This window comes from Podarcis bocagei, assembly GCF_964188305.1.
Source record: "Podarcis bocagei genome assembly, chromosome: 16".
Lineage (NCBI taxonomy): Eukaryota > Metazoa > Chordata > Lepidosauria > Squamata > Lacertidae > Podarcis > Podarcis bocagei.
Window position 1 is genome coordinate 24355925 of NC_138142.1, and position 16714 is coordinate 24372638.

Below are 16714 nucleotides of genomic sequence, written 5' to 3' on the forward strand. Positions count from 1 at the left end.
GCCAGAGTGCATGGAAACGCCGTTTACCTTTCTACCGCAGTGGTACCTATTTATCTACTTGCACTGGCGTGCTTTTGAGCTACTAGGTTGGCAGGAGCAGGGACCGAGCAACGGGAGCTCACCCCGTCGCAGGGATTCGAACCACTGACCTTCTGATCGGCAAGCCCAAGAGGCTCAGTGTTTTAGACCACAGCGCCACCTTTTTTAGACACTACCACACTAGACGGGCAGATGGTCCGATTTAATACAAGGGAGCTTCCCATGTGGGCTCTCCTTCATTGGAGGCTTTTAAAACTGAGGTTGGCTGTCCATCTGCCTGGGATACTTTAGCGGCGGTCCCTGCATTGCAGGGGTTGTACCAGGTGATCCTTGGGGTCCCTTCCAACTCTAAAATTCTATGGTTCTATGTTCCCCCCAGCCCCACCTGCCATGCAAGTTCGCCCTTTCCAGCCTTGGCCGCAGGATGGAAGTTCTGCAAGCTGCACAGCAGAAATTTCAGGTGTCTCCAGCCCTATCATTTTCCTCATCTCCCCTACCGCTTGCCTCCCACCACACTCGCCAGCTGTCAGAATGAAATGGCGTCAATCCCCAGAGGAGGATGTGTGCTCATTTAATGTATGTATTAATAAGTATATTGACTTTCTCCCCCCCCCCCCGGTTGTCAGTCTCCATCAAGATTTATTCCCCCTTCACAGCCCCTTATTGACTGAGGAAAAGAGTATTCCCACAGGTCAATCAATCCTGATCCAGACCGTGGACGGGAGTCAATAGCTATTTATTATATGATATATGGGCTTCATTACTTTAAACGCTATTAAAGGAGGAACATGGCAGAAGAGTGTAAGGCGGGAAGCAGAGCGGGAGATGTCCAAGCTCAAAGCCAGAAGGGAGACTTGCGTAGCAAAACCAAAGCGAGCCAGGAGGGTGGGGTGGGGGCGGACTGCCTGAGGTGGAGGGGGGATGTGAGCAAGGTGCTCAACAGCTCATTGTCCACAGCAGGTCACCTTTTGGTCTGGCAAACAGCAGCTAAGTTATGCAGTTTTGACCACCGTGCTTACTGTTCTCAGGAGCTGAATATGCAACATGCATCATCACTTCGCTGGGTTCAAAATGCAGGCAGCCAGCCTTACTGCCCATTCTGTAGAGAGGGGCTCTAGTGTGTTGGCCCCAAGTCCTGCCCCAACTGCACCCCTGCGGAGCAAGTCTCCTCGTTATCCTTTAGACAGGGATGGATCTACAGGTTACAGACACTTCAGGTTACAGACGCTTCAGGTGACAGACTCCACTAACCCAGAAATAGTACCTCGGGTTAAGAACTTTGCTTCAGGATGAGAACAGAAATTGCTCGGCGGCAGCTTGGTGGCAGTGGGAAGCCCCATTAGCTAAAGTGTGCTAATGAATTAAGTTCTTAACCTGAGGTACCACTGTACTATGAAATGAATGAAGCTTCAGCTTCAGGGTTACCTAACCCTAGAGGGGCCTCAGAAGCAACTTTAGCCCACATTGCTTACAATTTTTTGGGTCTAGTAGACTCAATTAGAGTTGCACATCTCAAATCAATCTTGTTTTGTTTTGTTTTGTTTGCTTTGCTTTGCTTTGTTTTGCTTTATTTTATATATTTCAACAACCCCAAAGTTTGAGAGTCAGCAGCACAGGCGTTGTAAAGGGAAGATGTCACAGTAATTTGGCTGTTCTGCTGAAGAGCACTTAATTTCTTTATGCATATTGTCTCGAGAAAAATGACACTGTGAGGAAGCTCTCATATGATGAAACTGTTATGTGAACAGGTTGCTAGAAAAAAATGAGTATTTTGTAAAAGATGCTTCATGTAATATGAGATAACCCAGTGCAGCAATTTTAAGCAAAATCTGAGATGTAGCAGTTAATTTTTTAAAAATAATAATCTGTGGTGATCTGTCGTGGAACAACCCCATTGAAGAAGATAACAGTGGTTACTCAGACCTCGTTGCTGGTTGCGAAGGGGGCCCCATAGCAGTTTAAGCTTCACAGCCCCCCAAATGTAGGTCCACCAATGCCTTTTGTTTGTGGGGAAGAGCTGTGGCTCATTGGCAGGGCACCTGCTTTGTACGCAGAAGGTTCCACCTTCAAACCGCAGCATCTCCAGGTAGGGCTGGGGGGACTCCTTGGCTGAAACCTCAGAGAGCTGCTGCCAGTCAGTGCAGGCAATACTGAGCTAGATAGACCAATGGTCTGGTTTGACATAAGGCAGCTTCCTATGTTCCTATGTTTTAAAGGAAGGGCTGTAGCTCCATGGTGGGGAGTTGTGTGATGAAGAAGGGTCTGAAGTTCTGGAAAGCCGCCTTCAGTCCATGTAGACCATAATGAGCTATGGTCAGACTCAGTATAAGGCAAGTTTCTATGTCCCTATGTTTAGAGATCTCCTTGTGGCTGCCCTCAAATCGCCCCAGGAAGCTTTTCCATGGATCTCTCTTTCGTCCAGGAGAGCGCACGCTGCTCTTTTTAAAGTGTGCTCCTAACCCATGGATGCAAACAGATGGCCATCCTAACCTCTGCTTTAAAACCTCCAATGGTCTCCCCTTCATCTGTCAGGGATGCTTTAGCTCTGGTTCGTGCCTTCCGACTCTAGCATCTATGACAGGAGCAGAGCTCCTTAGGTTTACATGGATCTCTTCTCCTTGCTCCCTTGCTCTTGGAAGGTCCTTGGAAGTTCCCCCATCCCTGTTTTCATGGGCAAACACAACCTAGAGTCATTGCCTTCAGGAGGAAAAGAGACTTACACAGGATGAGCAGGTAGAAAGCAAAAATGCACACACAGTCAGCACATCTCTCGAAGCGTTAGCAATTCCAAAGTGGCAACGCTTAAACCTCTAGCTCCAGAGACACCAGGAATTCCAAACTGCCCCCCCCCCCCAATTCGCAGCGACGTTTAAAAGTGCCTCTTTTCTGGGATCTCTTCACCTACTCCCTTGCAGCCAGATTTGGCAAGTCCGTTTCAGGGCCTCTTCCCACCAGGCCTGCAGCCAGACATATTGGAGTGCGGCGGCTTAATGAGGTGGAAAATCTTTGCGGAGTTGCTTCTTAAGTGAGCAGTTGGCATGGATATTGCCTGCATGCTTTTCATTAGGTCTGCGCGACTAAAACGAGACTTACTCTCACCTCTTAAGAAAAAGCAAGATAGAAATTCAGAACAGGAGCCTGGTAGTATATCCCTGGCAGGATATACTGCACCCACAGCTCCCCTCCACCCCCACTGTGGCTCTGCAAGGGGGTGCAGGATTGCCTGTGCAAAGCAGGGCGAGACGAGCCAGTCTGGATTGTCTATTAATTAGGATTCGTTCTCAGCAGCAAAGTCAAATCAAGCTAAAGGGAGGCCTTGAATAATAGCACAGCATGGCTCATAACAAGACATCAGGAGACATGTCCTCCAATAAAATACTGATTTGCAGGCACAGTACTGAGTCTTGCACATTGCAACTGTTCCGGCAGGACTTGCACACCAGCAAACCCCCCCCCCCAACCCCAACCCTCTGTTCTATAATCCTTTGCACTGTGGCAAGTTCCCCTGATTTGAACTAATTTGGCCTTAAATGCTGCAGTATGATCGCAAAAGGGACGCGGGTGGCACTGTGGGTTAAACCACAGAGCTTAGGACTTGCCAATCAGAAGGTTGGCGGTTCGAATCCCAGCGATGGGGTGAGATCCTGTTGCTCGGTCCCTGCTCCTGCCAACGTAGCAGTTTGAAAGCACATCAAAGTGCAAGTAGATAAATAGGTACTGCTCCGGCAGGAAGGTAAACTGAGTTTCCGTGCGCTGCTCTGGTTCGCCAGAAGCAGCTTAGTCATGCTGGCCACATGACCCAGACGCTGTATGCCGGCTCCCTCGGCCAGTAAAGCAAGATGAGCGCCACAACCCCAGAGTTGGCCACAACTGGACCTAAAGGTCAGGGGTCCCTTTACCTTTTATGATTGCAAATCATTTAGTAGATCGCCATGGGGTGATGAGCCAGTGTGGCGTAGGGGTTAGGGTGTTTCACTAGGACACAGGAGACTAGGGTTCAAATTGCCACTCAGCCATGAAGCTCACTGGGCATAGCTATCAACTTTTCCATTTTCTTACGAGGAATCCTATTCGGAATAAGGGAATTTCCCTTAAAAAAAGGGAAACATCGACAGCTCACAGGGCTGTTGTGGGGATTAAATGAGGAGCCAGAGAAAACTATGTACACCACCATGGCCTTCTTGGAAGAAGGGTGAAATACCAATGCAATAAATCACTCAGTAAATCAATGAGTTCCCACGATGCAGATTACAACAATTTAAAAATACATTATTAAAATATGTTGAAACAAACTACAGTCAAGAGAATAGGGTAAGGCTGTCATGCCACAGTTTGTGTAGCAGCCGATCATGTAAGAAAGTTAGTGCTACAGTACTAAAGCAATACTTCCCAGGTGCCACAAACACCCACATCACACAAGTTCTCTCGATGTTCAACCGATAATGTGCAGCGCATCTAATAAAATGATTTCCATGTCGTTAAAACATGTTTTCTTTGCCTTGAGGGGGACATAGAGAGAGGGAGAAAAGAGAGACACAGTAAAGGACCTGTTTCATCTAGAGAAGTTTTTCCCCTAGAAGGATCAGGCTGGTGTCTCACCCAGTTATTTCTCCGGCAGAGCCATAATTAAATGGGAGATAGTAAGATGTGCAAGGGACCTAGCGGCGCCTAATTAAGCCTGGCTTTCCCGAGACCAGCTGCTGGAGGCGAGCAACCTTCTCCAAAAGCGAGCATCATTAGTGACATGAATGGGATGGGGGGCGGGAGGAGCACCATGTATCTCAGCTTCCATATTGCCAGAGGGCCCCTTTAGCAAGCCCAGGGGAGAGGGCTGCCTTTAATATTTCATCAAAGGCTTCCATGTTTAAACACTGCGTTTCCTTTTATGATTGTTTAATCAACGCGACAGCAGGACCTTAGAGCTGGGAAGCTGTTTACACTTTCGCGCGAGATCCAATACGGTTTTGAAGACGGAGATAAGCTCCCACGAGGGAGCTCTCTGGAAAAGGAGCCTGACTTTTCAAAGTTAGACTGGAAACGCAGGTCGCGGGTCTTGGCCGCCCCATCGCAGAAACATGGGAGGCTTCATTTATGGGGAAGGGTCGTGGCTCAGGGGAAGAGAAGGTGCTTTGCATGCAACAGGTCCCAGGTTTGGATTTGGATTTGATATCCTGCTTTATCACTACCCGAAGGAGCCTCAAAGCGGCTAACATTCTCCTTTCCCTTCCTTCCCCACAACAAACACTCTGTGAGGTGAGTGGGGCTGAGAGACTTCAGAGAAGTGTGACTGGCCCAAGGTCACCCAGCAGTTGCACGTGGAGGAGTGGGGAATCGAACCCAGTTCACCAGATTACGAGACTACTGCTCTTAACCACTACACCATCCCCCAATGGCATCTCCAGGTAGCAATGGGAGAGGCGCCTTGCCCAAAATGTTGGAGAGCTTCCACCAGTTTCTGCAGAGCAGTGACGGACCTTAGGGTCCCAGGTTTCAGTGGTGCACAGTTCAACACCAAAATTCAGCACCCTCCCCCCAAACCTCTTGCTTCCTATTCTGCATAATAGTTGCAGAGCCCCCTGTGGCACCCCCGAGACTCTGCACACAAATTGGTCGCTCTGCCCTCTGCGTGGAGACTTCTTGGCAGGGCTGGTCAGGGGGAGAGGAGGGATGGGGTGAAGGTACTGAACTGGATGCTGGGGGAGGGCAAGGAATCCACCAACAGGTGCCCCCACCCCGCAGGTGCTGGACTTCCTGGTGGATGAGGATGAGCCGTCTGAAACAGGCCCCGGCCCTCTCCCTGCTGGTGGCATTTCCTGCCCAACTCTGAAAATGGGCCATGAGCTGCACTTCCTGTCCTTGGAGAGGCTTATACCTTTAAGAAAGTGGAAGGTGAGGAGCAGAATAAATAATAATGTTTAAAAGCCTTTGGATCACCTTGTATTATTATAAACAAGATGCCTGTCAAGCAGACCTCCCAGATGCAGAAAACATGAATTAAGCCACCAGATACTGAAGAAGAGATGGGGATTTAATGTATTTTTAATCTTTTGTTGGAAGCCGCCCAGATGAGCAGGGTATAAATAAATTATTATTATTATTATTATTATTATTATTATTATTATTATTATTATTATTATCCCTGAATGTGGCTGTTACCTGTATGCCAGCTATTATACATCAGCTAACTGATGGGTCTTTTCCATGCTTTGGGTTGTATCCAATGCTAGTCCTACTCAGAGGAGACTGCCAATCATTTTTTGAGCACAATTCAAAGGGCTTGTTTTAAATGGCTCGGGACCCCATACCTCAAGGCCCGCCTCTCCCCAAATAAACCGACCCAGAGCCCCCTGCAATCATCATTGGAGGCCCTTCTTTGTATGCCTGCTCCACAAGAGATCTGGAGAGTGGTAACATGAGAACGGGCCTTTTCTGTGGTGGCTCCCCATTTGTGGAATGCTCTCTCCAGCAAGGCTTGCTTGGGAGTCGTCACTACATATATTTAGGCGCTAGGCAAAAACTCCTCTTCTCCCAGGCTTTGGCTAACTAAACAATTTATCTGAAGAATCTGAAGAAGTGTGGTATCTGAAGAAGTGTGCATGCACACGAAAGCTCATACCAAGAACTAACTTAGTTGGTCTTTAAGGTGCTACTGGAAGGATTTTTTTTTTATTTAAACAATTTATGTCCTTTTAAACTGGGAGGAGGGTATTGTTATTGTTTCTTACCATGTTTCCTTTCTTATTTTTGTATTTTCTATCATAAACCACCCTGTGATGCTCGGATGAAGGGTGTATGGAAATTTACTAAGCCAATAAATAAATAACTGTAATTAAACAAGAGGGGAAGCACTCAGTGATCACAACCCGAGAATGTCCCTGTTAGATTGGGGACGATACAATAATTTTACACTTCCGACTTTGGAAAGGAGGCTGGGAACTGATGGAAAAGCCGAGCAGGAAACCCTGCAAACCAAGATTAAGGCATCAAGCACACCGTCTTAGCCTAGCTGGCTCATCAAGCTGTCAAGAAGGAGACCTTGGATGTGCTTTGCAGAGCTCCACAAGGACGAGCGATGCCTCTTAGCCAAAAGAGGACTCACAGTTTGGTGCAAACAGGCCAAACGGGAATGTTTTGCACTCTGCAGTCCTTGACAGGGCAGGAACTATTGGCAGAGATGCTTTCCTTTGGAGACTGAGAATGCTGGAGACTGACACGACACCAGGAACCATCTGTTTATTTAAAAACATGCTAAGTGCATGACAGGTGAACCCAAGTTAGTTGTGCCATTAATTTCAATGGGTCTACTCTGAGTAGGACTAATAATGGGATGTGAACCATTCTTTCCAAGGCACATGGTCAACCCATCCAGTCTCGTAGGTTTGCACAGGAGCAGGGGAGAGGCACTGAGTCCTTCTGTAGTCTGGTCTGCAATCCTTACCTTATCCTAGACCCATCACCATCACTACCCTGTTTCCCTTTCAGGATCCACTGCCTCTTGCCCTTCCTTTCCTTACATCTCCCTATCCTTTCTCCAGCTACCTAATGTTTCTGAGCTCCAGGAACAAGGAAATAGTGCAGGCTGGAGAAAGTTCCACCCACCAGCCGATGCAGTTAAAGCCCAGCTCTTACCTGACCTTCCCACTAGTCACAGAGAAATAATAGCAGGCTAGAGGGAAAGTAAGAGAAGAACTTTTTTTTTTTTACATCTCGGAACACCAAGCCACACTTGCGTCTGCATCTGTTCTTGCTGAAAACTAATTAAAATGAATGCCAAGCATGCACACTGTTATTCCCTTGGGGGGGAAACCTACCAACCATTCTACTGATTCCCTTCCCACCCCCCAAGGAATCCTTACATCAACTTGTTTGCAACTTCTGTAAAATGGACAGAAACTTTGCATTGCTATCGGAGAACTTGTCCTGTGTTAAGGATCTTTGCAGAATGAACCTCAGGGGACATTGCTCTGCCAGAGGCAGCAGAGAGGAGCAAGCCCCTGGGACAAGGACTGCTGCTACCTCCACAGCTTGAGGCTCCTCTGTCTTCCTCCTCTGAAGACTGCCTCTGAGAGGCTTCCCAGCTCTTCCAGCACCTCTGGAATACAGATTTGACCCAATTTATGGAATGCTAGCTAAAAAACCTGGTTTGTCTGCCATCTATTTAAATGTGATGCCATTGTTAAAACAGCTGCACAGACTGCTACTACTGAGCCAGGTTTAAAACCTTGAACAACTTAGGTACATTATACCTCAGGGACCACTTGAACCCTCGTATCCCAGCTCAATCAATAAGATCATCTGCAGGAGCGTCGCTGGTCATTCCCCAAGTTGGTGAGGCTTGTTTTGCAACAACAAGAAACTGAGTCTTTAGTGTCATCGGCCCAGTCCTGTGGAATGCTCTGCCACCAGAGATCCAGCAGACGCCTTCTGTGCCAGCTTTTAAACGCCTTCTGAAAACTTTTGTATTCCGCTGGGCCTAGGCAGGCAACGAAGAATACATCCCCCACAATGACCTGCTGAGATTTGTTTTAATTCTTTTGCTTTCAACTTTTAAAAAAATTGTTAAAATGATTTTACTGCATGGTTTCATGTTTTTATAATGCTGTAAACTGTTGTGAGATATTTCTATGATACAGCAGTATATAAATATTTTAATAAATGCAGTGATACCTTGGGTTAAGAATTTAATTCATTTTGGAGGTCCGTTAAGAGTTTGGGTGGATTCAGTCTTGATGGAACCTTGGGTCCCTTCCAAAGCAGTGATTGTGTATCTGTTAGGGTGGAATGTATAAGAGGAAACCAGCCCAACCAATTCCTTTGTCAAGGTAATGGGTAAGACTGGCTAACTAAGGACCACAATTTAGCATATCCAAAGAAGTTGTTCTGCTGCCATAGAAACAAATGGGTGAGCCTTTTCCTAAGTAAAGAACAATCGGTCAGGGATGCTGTGTAGATGAGAATTGTGTGTTGCTGGAAGCTGAAGACTATGAAGCATGTCTTGCTCTCTGCCGAAGATAAACTGGACTTTGGGGTTCCCTTGAAAACTAAATGGGGAAGCAAGATCTGTTGGGGTTTAATGCTCTGAGCCCCTCCATCCTATGCTCAGGCTGTGTAAAGAAAAGCACATATCCTAAAGACAGCACAGTCTCCTCTGACCTTCATTCCAAGGAAACCAAACCCTGGGTAAATCCTCGGAACCAATGGAACCTCTCATCACTCAGAGATTGGGGTGGAGTGTAACAATATTGAAAGGGAAGAGAATTCCAGTCTGCTTCATGACTCACAGCTTGCCACAACAACCAGGCACCATCAGGGGGTCTGTTCAATGAAGTCACTGTGTCCATAGCAATGCAAAACACATACAGGATGTCCTGCGCACCTCACACCACAGCTCATGAAAACAGCAGGCACAAATAGAAGCGTTTCACGTATCGATTTAATGAGCTGAGCTAGAAGCCTCGGGAGGAAGACCAGCTCCCAGCTGAAGAAGATAAACACTCAGTGATTGTGGCCTGAGAATGTCCCGATTAGACTGAGGGCAATCCAGTCATGTTGCCCTTTGACCTTAGAAAGGAGGCTGGGAACTGACAGCGAGCCGAGCAGGAAACCCTGCAGACCAAGATTAAGGCATCAAGCACACAGTCGTAGTGTAGCTGGCTCATCAAGCTGTCAAGAATAAGACCTTGGATGTGCTTTGCGGATTTCCACGCGGAATAGCAGCGCCTCTTAGCCGAGAGAGAACTCGCAATTCGATGTGAACACACTAAAGGGGGGTGTTTTAAATGCAGTTTTACACTCTCCAGTGTTGAACAGGTGGGAAGTCGGGGCAACCTTGGCACAGACGGCTTCCTTCGGAGAGGCACATCCTGCAGTCTTGCAGGTTATCTGGAACCATCTGTTTACCTAAAGGCATGCAAAGTGCCCATCCCTGTGACAGGTGAACCATGTTCAGGGAAGGAGAGCCCAGGTGTTGTAGGGGCATTTGGGGGGTTAGGGGGTGCAATGTCCTGGCCCATAGCGGCTGCATTACTTGGACCAGGATTTTGTTTTCTGCTTGAAAGATTAACATTAAAATTAGTACAGTACACAAGCAAGGCATGGGTTACCAGCACAAACGGCAATGGGTAGCAAGCTCAGATGTTGATCCAATGGCTGGCACGCTCCCTGGGCTCCTGTTATATGCTGCTTCTGGATGCAGAGGTGACATATAGCCATCATGAGCAGTAACCATTGATCATTTTATCATCTCTGAATTTGCTGGATTCATCCCTTTAAAATCCATCATAGCCCTATGGATGAGAATGCAAGAAGAGTCCTGCTGGATCAGGCCAGTGCCCCATCTAGTCCAGCATCCTGTTCCCACCATGGCCTACTAGATGCCCCAATGGGAGTTCACAAGCAGGACCCAAGCACAAAAGCCCTCTCCCCTCCTGTGATTTCCAGGAACTGGCATTCAGAAGCATTACTACTCACTATTGTGGCAAGTAAACACTGATAGCCTTATCCTCCATGAATTTGTTAGATCCTCTTTTAAAGCCATCCAAGGATGTCACTGTATCTTGTGGCAGTGAATTCCACAGGTTAGCTTCTCCTAGTAACGTTGCCAGTATCCTACCAGGAAATGACTCCTGATGCTTAGCCAAAGTCTGCTTCCCTGAAATTTCCACATTTGGGACTTTATCCAACATTTCCTGTCCGCTAGCACAAGAGTTTAAAGATTGCACAACAAAGGAATCCAATGCTGCGAGGGAGAGCTAATTGTGCAACAGCTGATTCTGGTTGCAAAGTATGTTGCGCAACAATCTTTCTGTTTTCGCTTGCACAGCCGATTTTTCCATTCTGTAGCGCAATAGCTGATCCTTGTCGTGCAATCTGCTGCACAACAACAGTGAATGTAACTGGTATTTGCTATGGCTGTTATTTTTAGTCCACAAATGTTATCCAAATTATTATATGATTTACTGCATTGTTAATAATAATAATAATAATAATAATAATAATAATAATAATAATAATAATAATAATAATTTTTAATAATTTTATTATTTGTACCCAGCCCATCTGGGTTTCCCCAGCTGCTCTTTGACATTTCCCTTTCACTGGAATGCATCAAAATTAACCACGTAATTAATGATCAGCCATAGCAGACAGCAAGAAGAACAGTGCAGGTTTTAGAAGCCAAACTGCAGCGGAATGGAAACAACGCTGATTGCAAGGAATCCGGGATGGGGTGGGAATTGCTGCTTCCTCCCATCCCTAAGGTGGTACTTAAGTGATATGGCTTACCTGGTGATGATAGCCAGGTGGGGAGGGCTCATGCAAGCCCCCATGAACAGCACCACGTTCTCGTGCCGCGTCTGCCTGTATGCCATCACTTCCCTCTTGAAGGCTTTCAGCTGGTCCTCGTTATCGCGCTCAATGTCGATCAGGCGGATGGCCACCTCGCCGTGCCAGCGGCCGTGAAAGACCTGCCCGAAGCGGCCCTTTCCAATCAGCTCGCCAATCTCCAGCTGCTCAAAGGGGATGTCCCACTCCTGGAGGAAGATGCTGGTCTGGCTGGCCTTGCGGGGGAAGTTGCGGGCAGAGAGGAGAGAGAGGTTCATCTCCTCAAAATCGTCCTCCGATTCCTCGTCATTTCCCTGTTCGTTCTGGGGGTGGGAAAAACAAGGTAAATTTGTTTTTTTGCAAGTGGAGGTGATATCCATCGTCCCTGCATGGGGATGCCATTCACCTCTCAATCACCCAATGGCACAGTGATGTCAAGTGACCCACTTTCATCACGTGAGTGTGCCTCACTTCGAAACACTGGCAATCAGCTGATTGTAGGGCCTGGAAAAAGCTGTGCACAGGGCTTTACAGGGGGCACAAATCAATGGACTGGCAGTGCCGGAAACCCTCTTTTTGGACCAGCCTTGTTTTTACCTGCCCTACGCCAGATGTCCCATATAACATCGGTTGTAGGAAATATGGGCATGCCTTGACCGAAACAGCCACAAGGGCCAAATGTACAGCTCTGGTGGGTCTGATTAGGCCCACAAGCTGGAGGCCACCCAATGATGTTTAAAAGCAGATATGAGGAACCTTTGGCCTGCCAGCTGTTGTTGAACTCCCATCATCCATGGCCATTACTCATGATCTATGGGGCTGACAAGAGATGCAGATAAGCAACATCTGGAGGGCCAAAGGGTTTCCCACACCTGTTTTATAATCTATTTTATCTAGCCGATCCAACACAGCATCAGCCAGCCCTCAAGCTATGGATACCCGACAAGCCCTGAAAAAGCAGGCATGGGTTTGATCCCAATATGGGTGCAAATTCCTGCATTGCAGGGGGTTGAACTAGATGATCCATGGGGTCCCTTTCAACTCTATGATTCTACTCTTGGGTGTCAAATGTGTTGGTGCGAGACAACCACAGATCACTACAGGTCAGGTTAGATGGCCCAGAGCATTTTGTGACTGCCAGTGGGCAGAGCGTCAAGCTGGAAGGAGAGGCAGGCATTGGGTTTGAAAAACCCACAAAAGACCCCCTGACTCCCAGGAATAGAGGGGAGCCCACCACATGATTCTCCTTCCTGTGTGGTGCAGAGTGCTCCTTCACAAGTGACTTCTTGGGAGAGCAGCCACTTGCAAAGGAGCAGGATCGGTGCCTGTGCTGAACACAGGTACCGTTTCTGCCTGCTGCAAGGCTTTCCTTCGGAAGAGAAGATGCTTGCAAAGGAGCAGCATCAGCACCTCTGCTGAACAGCTGTTCAGCACAGACGCCAATTCCGCCTGCTGCAAGGCTCTCCTTTGCAAAGGCACACCTGCAGAATTAAGCCCCCTACTCTCAGTCAGAAGCGGAGGTGGGAGAGGTGATGCTGTATGTTTAATTAGGTAAATAATAATAAAATGCCTTGCCCTCAAGCTACTTTGGGATCAAATTCAAGGTGGGGTGGGTCACCCTGATTCAGGACCCCTGAATTGAGGCCATGGGATGGATCACCAATTCTTGTGTACATCTTACCTCAGAGGTTGGTTCCACTTCAATTTGAAGTAATGGGTTTCCTTCCAGGCTGCAGAGAAAACCAAATGTTGCAAATTATTAAGACTTGAAAGTTAGAAGCGCCAGGAGCACAGGGAAAGCTACCTTCCACAGAGTCAGACCATTGGTCCATCCAGTTCAGCATTCTCAACACTGACCATCAGCAGGTCTCCAAGCAGGGGACATCCCCAGTCCAACTTGCAGGTGCCAGGGGGTTGAGCTTTGGACATTCTGCATGCAAAACAAATGCTCTAAGGGCTGAATTATTCCCACTTGAAAATCAATGGGACCAAACTTGTCACAAGTAACTAACTTTTCCCGCTGATGTCAACAGGACTGAAGGATGTCTAACTGAGGTTGCATCTACACCACCATACAGTGAATGCAGTATCATACGACTTTAAACAGTCATGCCTTCTTCCAAAGAATCCTGGGAGCTATAATTTATTAAGGGTGCTGAGAGTTGTGAGGAGATGATCCTGCTTTAAATGTACAATGCAGATGGGACCTTGGTCTCCATGGCAAGAGTCATTAAGCTCCCCCAGAATTTTCTTGAATGGGGGGGGCTGGAGAAGGGTCGCGGGAGATTGCCTCCCTTTGCAAATGAACAAAGGGCTGCAGTTTCTACAGCAAGTCACGTAAAAAGAATTACGGGATGCTGTTCTCTTCTTACGCCCTTCAAACAATCGAATGGGTCACTGCTCAAAGGCTTATAATATGAAGAAGGGAGGAAACACCAACCAAACAACCTTATAGACGAAATTATCCCTGTGTTATAATGCATGTCATCAACGAAGCACAGTTAATTTTGCCGAACAGCAACAATACGTTTGAAGCTCAGTGAAAATATAAATAGATCTGCAGGCCAAAGAGTCATTTCTTGTGAATCAGTTTGATGGGAGGCCAGACCCAATATGAGGTTGGGGCTTATCTCATAATTTCTCTTCCCTCTGCACGCTCCCCACCTCCACTAACAGAAAGGCCACTAGTTTTCTAAAATATGACATGTCAGTGATGAGGGTTTTCATCTGAAATGAAATGATTGTTTGACCCAGCCAGCCATACTGATGACTGGTGCAACAATTGGAAGATATGCAACAATTTATATAGGTATGGTTGATTGATTGACAAGCAAATTGTTTGCCGTAATGACAGATGGGGTGTCTGTGGACGAAGGACATCTTTATCTCAAGGACTTCCGGCAGAATGAAACGCGTCTCTGTATGCACAGAAGCCACATTCGCACCATACATTCAAAGCACTATGATGCCACTTTTAAACAGTTGTGGCTTCCCCCAAAGGATTCTGGGAGTTGCAGTTTGCTAAGGGTGCCGAGAGTTTTTTGGAGGCCCCCATTGCCCTCTCAGAACTAGTTTTCACAGTGGTTTAAACCTTCAATCCTTCTTCCCAGGGAACTCTAGGAATTATAGCTCCAGGAAGCAAAGAGAGGCCTCCTAACAACTCTCAGCACCCGTCACAAAACTATAGCTCCCAGGATTCTTTGGAGGAAACCAGGAGTGTTTAAAGAGGTAACCTAGTGCTTTCAATGTAGAATGTGGCCTGAGACTCATTATCACCTTTGTCCAAGGATGTAATGAAGGCCAGGTCCTGTCTTGTGGGAGGGAGTTCCATAGTTTAAGTATGAACTGCATAAAGAAGAGCTTTATTTTGTCTATCCTGAATCTTCCAATGTTCATTTTCATTAGATGTCCCTGAGAGATAGTATTATGAGAGAAGAAGACCATCTTTTCCCTATCCACTTTCTCTATCCCATGCATAATTTTATACACCCCTATTACTTTTGGGTACCTCATATTGAAACCACTGCCTTGTTTTTGAAAGCCCATTTTGCTTTCAAACTGATTGGCACTTAACCACCCACATTTGCCATTAGAGGGAAGGCTGAGTTGACCTTCCCCTAACTGAAGATCGTTTGCCCTTGATGTGTCCCAAAACTAGTATCTTACCTCTACCCTTCCTTTGGTGTCATTCCTGCGAACAGCAAATACATTTTTATTTTTATTTTAAATGGTGTCATTGCTGCTGTTTTCAAAAAGGTGGGACCATGGTGCATTCCTGACAGTGCACTTTCACTTCAGAGACAAAATCAGGCAATTTAGGAATGCCAAAATGCAGACGAGGAGAATTTTGCAAGCGTCTCCAAATGTGATGTACTAAGAAGCAGGCAAAGTTAGCCACGAAATTGACACTGGCTTGGAGGGAAGAAGATTGAACATCCCTCTTGAGCCCCCTAAGAATCACGCTGAGGCCATTTCTAATGTTGATTCCTCAGTCATGTCTCTGGAGTCCTGTTTAGTTCGGAGGGATCTTCAAATTATTGCAAACAAGTGGTATGAGCCACTTGGCTTCACTCCTAGGGAATATACCTAGTTGCCGATTCCATTTTTCACCTGTGTTTTCATTGATTGCCAGCTAATCTCCCCCAGGCCTGGAGCCAGAGATTGTAGTAATAGCCGAGGCGCTGGCAGCACAAAGCTCCTCACCTAACATTATTTCTCCTCCCAGTCCAACTCTCTCCATTTCGTATTTCAGATGAACAGAGAGGGCACCTTTTAATGAAGCAACAGCGAGGAGTGAATTTAGAGCCCAGAGATTGTCTTCTTAGACCAATAAAGACTGATGGTGAGAGGTTCCAGGGAGAAACTATTCACTGAGCATTCATCCTTGTTTGCGGGGCTGGTTAGATGACATCGATCTACAGAGTCACCTAAGAGCAAGAGTTACCCCATAGCTCCCAGTTCAGGAGTGTGTCCACCCCTGTTGTTCAGCCCAGACACTGAGGTCCAGCTCCAAGAGCCTTCTGGCAGTTCCCTCACTGTGAGAGCTTCACTATACAGCTTCTGCAGAATGCTGAAGATGCAACTCTTAACCCTGACATTTCATCCTTGAGTTCTAGGTTTCTAAGACCCACCTTATTTTTGTGGTTGTAAGTTGTTTCAAACTGTTCTTAATATTGCGCTTTAATGTTGCAACCTGCCCTGGGACTGTAGGGTGAAGGGCTGGTAAATAATAATTATAATGCGATAGTGAAGGCAACATATAAAAGTGCATTATGTTAGGGGAAATCGCTTTACAAAAATATGCAGTATTAGGCAAAACTGCATACAGAATTGGGTGCGTTAGGACAAATTCCTACTAGAATGCTGATGAATATTCATGGGGATTTAGAAAAGAAAGGAATCACAAACAGGAATAGAAATGTGGAGAACTAGAGACTGGGAAACTGAAAAGAACCAAAGTTGACCGATTTGCCCGCCCCTAGTTGAGACTTGGTTGAAATTTCAAAAACTAAGCTGAGGCTGAGCCTCCCTGGAAGGAGAAACGCCGTTGTCTTCAGCTCAGGTGCGGCAGCCATCACAAACAGGTCCCTTTTCCGTCAAGGGTTTCTCAGCAGGGAGCGCGAACGGGAGCAAAGCCTTCTGGGAGTCATTTGCCTGCAACTTTACACAAACACCTGCAAAGACTGAATTGCCTTCAGTAAGTTTGTGGGGCGGGGGGGGGGGAGGCGGGAGAGGAGAGACATTAATTTTTAAAAGCGGGAGCCGACTTTGGCAATTCGTCTGTAAGCCCCGAGTTAGAGCAGCGGAGGATTCTTTAATCTGCTGCGCACAAACAGCTGCCACTCTGAGATCT

General features: G+C 46.8%; 1 protein-coding gene across 1 annotated transcript in view; it reads right to left on the bottom strand.

The window, feature by feature from the left end:
* The window catches only part of KSR2 (kinase suppressor of ras 2), a gene marked incomplete at its 3' end in the record, with an annotated part of 190741 nt that overhangs the window by 35834 nt on the left and 138193 nt on the right, over positions 1–16714 (bottom strand). The window contains exons 13-14 of the mRNA XM_081175270.1: positions 13043–13091; positions 11323–11684 (exon numbers count right to left, since the gene is read on the bottom strand). Coding sequence (XP_081031396.1) covers positions 11323–11684; positions 13043–13091 — 411 coding nt within the window. The remainder of the gene's footprint in view (positions 1–11322; positions 11685–13042; positions 13092–16714) is intronic.